We start from the raw sequence: 8,106 nt of genomic DNA, 5'->3' as shown, positions 1-8,106 counted from the left end.
TTAATACAGGAAATTCCAGATACTTTTAAGGTTTGAAAACACTGAAAAGCACACATGGCAGCTGGCTGACCATTCAGGATCCACAAAGGATACAGTACTTACCTTTAGAGAACATACTTTATTTAATAGAAGGTTTTTGCTCCAATATACAAAATAAGGGACTGTAGTCCCAATTAACATTTACATAGTTACACAGCAAATAATTTCCACCATTTACAACAACTGATGACTTTCCCAGGCTCCCTCCTGTATTACAGCCAAGAAAAAAAAGCCCATAACGTTTTACATACCCATCAGTTATATTTTGCACTTTTCTGTCTTTTCAGTGTTTTAAGTTGCAGCTTCTGATACCAGTTTAATTAAGAATTTACAATCATTTCAACTGCACTAAAATAAAAATGAAATATATAATTTGGAATACTACCTCAAAGCCCCTATGCAAAATAAAAGTCAGTATCTTATAAAAATACATAGCAGGAGTAAAACCAGTGAAACAACAAAAATGTTTTCAATTTTTTTAGGGCATAAACTATTTAGCGACTAATCTCAGCTTTTTACTACACTAAAAAAAAACCCCAACAAACCAAAATCCAAACAGAAAAAAAAGAAAAAAAAAAAAAAAAGACAAAACCCCAGATATTGAATTAGCAAAAAGTAATGTGACAGTTCTTCTACAATACTGTACCTTTAGTATGCAAAGGACTTCATCCTTCTAACATGCACCATTATCCAACTGATTCACCCCTTAACCTTTTTGCCACTGAAAGCTGAAAAAAGGACTTCAAATTACTTGAATCCCTTTAGAAAAATCCAGTCATATTTTCTGCATCTCACATAATATTTGAAGCTGTTCTTTACAATGCTGGTAGTTTAATCATGATACACAATTTTCTATAAAAGAATTCCAGCCAAACCAAGCTTTAGAAAGCTTTAGAAACTTTGCATTTAACAAAAGCGATTTCTTACAGTATGACAGTTGCTAAATAGCCCAATTTATTTAGTGACCCTGTTAAAGATTTGTTCAACTGAGTGAATAGGTGGTCATTTCCTGAGCTAAAAGATACAGGTAAGTAAATAGTCAGTTATAGCAGCAGATAGGAGACATTCTTTTTAAAAGTTGTAACAGTATCAATAAAATAACATTAGAAAATGACAATAATGTAAAAATCACTAGCTGAAGAGGGAGTGACAAGGACATCCAAGACCTGATTGCCATAATCTGGAATGCACATCCCGTGACTTTCCAGAAATTACATTCAGCTACTGTCAGGCAACATCCTGGTAAGTGGAAGAATGTCAAATCACAGTAGTTCACAGATCAGGTGTTTTGTCAAAATTTAATTCTTAATGCTATTTCATAAACGTAAAGCAAGACAAACTGCCTAGTTTCAGAAATTTTGACTCTAAGGGATTTAAGAATTATTACTTTTAGAGGAATGTGGTATCTTCAGTCTCACGAAATTCCAAACTTATTTCTTCTTACTACTCAGACATCATTTATACTTGAGACCTTGAGTGGCTTTTGAGAGTCACCCATGACGCTAGGAAGAGAAAAAGATCCATTTTTAGGAACGGGAATAATATTCTTGAAATGGTTTATCTAAATCATTCTAATTTGTATGAACCATTAACAACCTATAACAAACTATAAAGACCAGTATACCACCACTGCACCATCATTTTCTTATGATATGCATTTTTGAAGGCTTCTAATAGTTTGATCACCTTTTTTTCACCCATTAATGGAAAGAGGATATTCTAATTTATTAAAGTACCTCACTTAGATACCAGTTCCTCCAGAAGGAAATCTCTCTTCTGTGTTATTCATTTTTTGACAGATATCATAAGCACTATTTTTAGAATTTATATTGGCTCTTGCTTAACATTTAAACATAATTAGTTTTAATTCAAATTAATATATAAAATTTCCAATACTTGTTAGAATAAAGGACAATACACAAGATCCTAAGTTACAATAATTTATAAATAAAAATAAACTATTACAAACCAAATCTTTCCCCATACGGAGATTAAAAGCCATAATCTTGACTGATCGTTCCCGGTCATACATTATAAATAACGTAAGCTTCTTCAGAGAAGCAAAACATACTTGCCTCCCTGACACCAGTTTAAATCTTCAGTTAAACGACTACCATCAAGAAGGCAATTGTGTTGGGCCCAGATATATCTTCTCGCTTACACGTTATCCCCTGAACCTCATTCTTTTAAACTTAAGCACGGGAATCTAAGTTCACAAAGAGTCCTTTACCTTTTACACACAAAGTCTGTATAAAATACAGATTTCTAATGCTCCTATTGCACCAACCTGGCAGTGCAGTTAGAACCTGATTCAAACTCCACTGAAGTCCATGAAAGGTTCTCCAGTGACCTTAATGGGTTTTGAATTAGGACCACAGATATAGTATTAACTAACAGAAAGCTCCTGCAAGAGTGGCTGGTATCTCTCTTTTTGCTTATGGGATGCAGTGGAGATGGGTAGTAAGCATGATACCTGAGCAAATAAAATTAAAATGATACAAAGGTCTCAATAATCCCAAACTCTTTGCTTAGTTGTGTGCAAACTGTGCCACTGCCCCTGGAGCTCCCTCCTTTCCTTTTTCTCAGTGCTTCCTCCATTCCAAGATAGAGATGTGAGACATGAAAATCTCTCTTCACTACAGTTTCCCCTCAATCCCGAGACTGATAGAAGAGGATGTAACCGGACTCGGAGTTCTTTGAGATGTCTGATGTCAACCCGTAGAATTCTTCAATAGCTTGTGCATCAATTTTCTGTGTGCAAAAAAAAAATAAAGTAAGAATATCTTGCATAGCATATACATGACATGAAGTTCCACCTAAAAACTACTATCAAAACAAAAATAACTCACATAATTACATAAAATAATAAAATCCAAATAATTCTTCAAGTTGTTATGCTTTGGTTTCCCATCTATCATCAACTGCAAAGAAGCCAGCAGCTATAGATATTTTTATATATGCATTTTTAAGTATTAAGTGAACCTACTGTAAGTGCAATCTTATGTGCACTGCTTGCTCAAATTTCACAAGGAAAAGTTATAAAGACAACAATATCCTATTAAGACATTTATCAATATGAAAAATGTAAGTACAAACTATAATTTCTAACTCTGAGCAGCATGGGCCAATCCAGTGCAGAGGAGAATGAAGAGAAGGCAGAATGATTGCTTGCGATCCTCTTAGCCTAGAAAGCCTCCTATAATCAAAATCTGGGGGAAAAGATGCAAAACTTCGGTTGAGAAGGTGAAGAGTATTGTCTGCTTTTCACAGTTAACATTTTCAGCTACAAAAGGAACCAAAACTGAAAGCATGCTCTCTTGCCACATTTTAAATCAAAGGCAATTAGGCTACTAACAGCCAAAAGACAGAAAGATAATTTTTCCTTCACTTAGGAAGATTTTATTTCAACTCATTCCCATTACTTGGAATAAGATTGTTTTAGATTTAAGACCAAAAAAAATTATTTACTTTCTCTTTAGAAGGGCTAACAGGAAAAAATACATTGCTGCCAAGTTACTGCTTTGGCACTGGAAAAGATTGTCCCTGATGTTTGTGAAATGATGCGCCATTTACTACAGCTCTCTTTTTCCAGGAGAAAAGTGAAATTCTGACCCTATCAAGACATTTCACTTTACTGTCTACCTTGCTAAGACACAGGGGCAATCCTTTTACTTTCCCAACAGTTCTGTGTATTTCCATGTCTGACATTTCCTGCATGAAAAAACATCCATAATGTGGCTTGGAGAGAACTCTTCAATACTCGACTTGCCTGCCAATTAACAATGCAAGTCCAATACCTGTCTCACCCATTTTTCTTCTTTTCAATCACACAGATTTTTGCGCACTGTAAGGAAAATATAAACTATTCATTTTATAAATTGGATTAATTCAAATAAAGGCAGGAAAAGGACAGCAAAATCATACTTCATGCATAAGCAGAGACAAGGGGAACAAAAGGAAGACAACGGAACAAGCAAAAACCGTGAGATGATATAATACAGGCAAACCAGCAGTTCCTGCTCTTGCTCTGAATAAAGAATAAAATGTTCCAAGAAATTAGTTAAAAACCATTTTTGTTTTGTTTTGTTTTTTTTAAATGAGAGTAATTCCTGGAAGCACAGCTAATACTGGCAAAAATACCAACAGAAGCAAAAGGCTCATGTTTCAGTGATTAACTCGAAAATTTTAGGGTCAAATTTCAAAAATCTGAAGTTTTTACCTATTTTGAGTTTTGTTACACCTTCATCTGAAACAATTCAGGATACCTGGTAAAACAGACGACTATATTGATCTGTTGCATTAAATCATAAGCTCCTAGACAATATGAACAAATGGCTTGTTCCAATGAACTGCCCTTGGAAAAGAACTGCAGTAAAAGCAATTTATCTGTATAAAATCATAGAATAGTTAGGGTCGGAAAGGACCTTAAGGTCATCTAGTTCCAACCCCCCTGCCATGGGCAGGGACACCTCACACAACCATCTCACCCAAGGCTCTGTCCGACCCGGCCTTGAACACCGCCAGGGATGGAACATTCACAACCTCCCTGGGAAATCCATTCCAGTGCCTCACCACCCTCACAGGAAAAAAATTCTTCCTTATATCCATCTAAACTTCTCCTGTTTAAGTTTTAACCCATTACTCCTTGTCTTATCACTACAGTCGCTAATGAAGAGTCCGTCCCAGCATCCCTATAGGCCCCCTTCAGGGACTGGAAGGCTGCTATGAGGTCTCCACGCAGCCTTCTCTTCTCCAGGCTGAACAGCCCCAACTTCCTCAGCCTGTCTTCATACAGGAAGTGCTCCAGTCCCCTGATCATCCTCATGGCCCTTCTCTGGACTTGTTCCAACAGTTCCATGTCCTTTTGATGTTGAGGACACCAGAACTGCACACAATACTCCAGGTGAGGTCTCACGAGAGCAGAGTAGAGGGGCAGGATCACCTCCTTCGACCTGCTGGTCACACTCCTTTTGATGCAGCCCAGGATACGGTTGGCTTTCTGGGCTGCGAGCGCACACTGAAGCCGGCTCATGTTCATTTTCTCATCAACCAACACCCCCAAGTCCTTCTCCACAGGGCTGCTCTGAATCTCTTCTCTGCCCAACCTGTAGCTGTGCCTGGGATTGCTCCGACCCAGGTGTAGGACCTTGCACTTGCCATGGTTAAACTTCACAAGGCTGGCATCAGCCCACCTCACAGGGTGTCGAGGTCCCTCTGGATGGCATTCCTTCCCTCCAGGGTATCAACCGAACCACACAGCTTGGTGTCATCGGCAAACTTGCTGAGGGCTCACTCAATCCCACTGTCCATGTCAGCGACAAAGATGTTGAACAAGACCGGTCCCAACACCGATCCCTGAGGGACACCACTCGTTACTGGTTTCCAACTGGACATTGAGCCACTGACCACAACTCTTTGTGTGCGGCCATCCAGCCAGTTCTTTATCCACCGACTGGTCCATCCATCAAATTGATGTCTCTCCAATTTAGAGACAAGGATGTTGTGTGGGACAGTGTCGAATGCTTTGCACAAGTCCAGGTAGATGACATCAACTGCTCTACCTGTGTCTATCAGTTCTGTAGCCCCATCATAGGAGGCCACCAAATTGGTCAGGCAGGATTTCCCCTTAGTAAAGCCATGCTGGCTGTCACCAAGCACCTCGTGGTTTTTCATGTATCTTTATTTGCCTTGTATCCTGGCCACAGGAATGTTTTGTCAAACAAAGGTGAAAGACAATGGCCATAAACAAGGAAGCATCTTCTAAGTATAAAAAACAAAATGCAATTCAAAGTATTCAAAGTATTGTACAGTCAAATTGCAAGGAACAGCTCTGCACTCAGCTAGTGCTTGTTTAGACTCGATTGAACCCTCCCCATTAGCATATCAGTCCTTTCACTTTAATTAATCATGTACACGGGTGGGGGAGGGAGTGTGAGCACACGCTCTGGTCACTATTAGAAAAAAAGGCCACGGTTACACAAAGCTTACCTCAACAATATCATCATCAAAAAGCAACCAGAAATCATGACTCTTCACAATTGCAATGTAATGTCCTCTGTTAGGGCCACTGTGGAATAAAATTAGGAAAGAACACAGACAGTAACACATAAGTATGTAGGAATATATTTCACTACATTTTTTTCTTGGAGAAAAGTGATATTTAGCAGTAATTAAAATGGTTACCACTAAAATTTCTGCTTTTCCTTTTTTCCCCCTCCACTTACATCATCTTCATAATAAGGTCCTACTCATCTCTACATTTAATATTGTGTTAAAAGAAGGATTATACTTTCAAATGAGGAATAAACAGCACAGGCATTGAAAATATAAATGAAGAAACAGAGAAATGAAACTAAAAAACAAATCCCAACCTACACTTCTGATCTTCAGAAAGAAGCTGCAGAGCTGCTGTTGTTCATCTACAGTCTCTATCAGAAACCTTTCTATCTAACCCACTGTAAACAAAAACTGAATTAAACTGACAGTTTAGAAGTCCCAAGAATCCTCACAGCAACAAGAAGGGCTCACAATTAAACTAAAACTGTTATAATGCACAGCTTTTCAGCTTATGGCAGACAAGAAATTTCTTCACAATTATGACAGAAAAAAACCCAACTCTAATGGTGTCCTTTTTCTAATCAGGTTTCAAGTAAGGAAATAACACACTTTCCAAAATAGCTGAACCTTACAACTCAAAATGGAGGACTACTTAAAGCAGTTTTGGAACTGCCTCAACTGGCTAACAGCACTCAATACAAATTTTATGTCTAGATCAGGGAGGGAAGGTTGCCACCTGTGAGGGACATGTCTCTGTACCAAATTGCATAACTCAATGAAAACAAGGTTTGTATTGTGCCACGGCTCTGAGAATGCAGTCCCAAAACTGCAGATTGAATGAGGGAGAGAGAAATGGTCAGAATTTGACAGAATGGTCAGATATGGACAGATTTTCCCTATAATCAGCAACAAAAGCATTCACGAAAACTATGGCACAAAGGTTTATTTCCAAAACTGTCCTGGCCAACTTGAGTTGTAGTCATCTTAGGTCTACTGTAATCCTAGGTCTATCTAGGGAGGAGTGGAGGCGTGAGTGAGAACACTGATGGACTGGAGCAAACCGCCCAAAGAGGCAGTGAATCAGCAATCCCAGCCACAAGACTGAGCACAGTGCAACCTAATATCAAAGTTAGCCCCGCTTTGAGCTTCACAACATAAAATTATTCTGTGATTCTAGTTGTTAAACCATCACTTTCATCTTCGGGGCTTATATCTACTCAATAAGCAGTTTGTAGAGCAGCCCTTTTTAAGACTTGAAGCCACAAGAACATTTGTTGAACATAGCAAAATCAAATACAACTCTAACAGTCATATTCCAAAAGCAAGGAAACAAAAGCAATCAACAAAATTATTAATATATGGATATATTTCAGAAAATGCTGCTCAAGCCTTCAAAAGAAAACACCCTAAAGGAAAAGGTTTGTAAAGGAATCTGTTCCATAACGCCTTCCTTCCTAAGAAACTTTTTTAAAGTGATCTTTTAATGGTATTACAGCAATACGATACTGCGAATTTTGTGGGGGGTTTTAAAAGTAGTTAAGTTCACACAAAGATCTGTGATGTGAAATACACCATTATCACTTTTTACTATCACAGCAACAAAGCTATATGCTGTCAGGATTGGTACCATCTACCCACAATGTTTTTTTTCCTAAGAAACTTTTCATTTAAGATGTCTTTAATGCTATTAGAGTTGTGTGGCAGTGGATGCTTTGTTCTGATTTTTAAACATACTTACACTACACAAAAATGCCTGCATAAAATAAGAGTTATTACCTTCCACAATGAACTACCACAGCAACAAGGTCATACATTCTGTCAGGATTGGTGGCATCTCCTGAGGTGTTAAACAAACGAAGCTCTAAAGGAAAAACTACTCTATAAGAGAGTTTTGTGTATCGATGCAGCTGATCCATGTATTTAAATCTCTTCAAATGGAGAGCTAGAATCATAGGCAGCTTTTTTACTTTCATCCTGAAAAATAAATCAAAAAACAAACCAAAATCCAAC

General features: G+C 37.9%; 1 protein-coding gene across 1 annotated transcript in view; it reads right to left on the bottom strand.

Moving 5' to 3' along the window:
• Positions 1-589: 589 nt before the first annotated feature.
• The window catches only part of USP12 (ubiquitin specific peptidase 12), a 41,222-nt gene continuing 33,705 nt past the window's right edge, over positions 590-8,106 (bottom strand). Inside the window, exons 7-9 of the mRNA XM_057399562.1 lie at positions 7,873-8,070; positions 6,028-6,106; positions 590-2,790 (exon numbers count right to left, since the gene is read on the bottom strand). Of these exons, the coding sequence (XP_057255545.1) occupies positions 2,689-2,790; positions 6,028-6,106; positions 7,873-8,070 (379 nt within the window). The 3' untranslated portion in view covers positions 590-2,688. The remainder of the gene's footprint in view (positions 2,791-6,027; positions 6,107-7,872; positions 8,071-8,106) is intronic.

This window comes from Pezoporus wallicus, unplaced genomic scaffold (genome assembly GCF_028554395.1).
Source record: "Pezoporus wallicus isolate ANWC-B61680 ecotype Strahan unplaced genomic scaffold, APGP_CSIRO_Pwel_v1 scaffold_6446, whole genome shotgun sequence".
Lineage (NCBI taxonomy): Eukaryota > Metazoa > Chordata > Aves > Psittaciformes > Psittacidae > Pezoporus > Pezoporus wallicus.
This window is presented reverse-complemented; position numbering and strand designations above follow the sequence as displayed.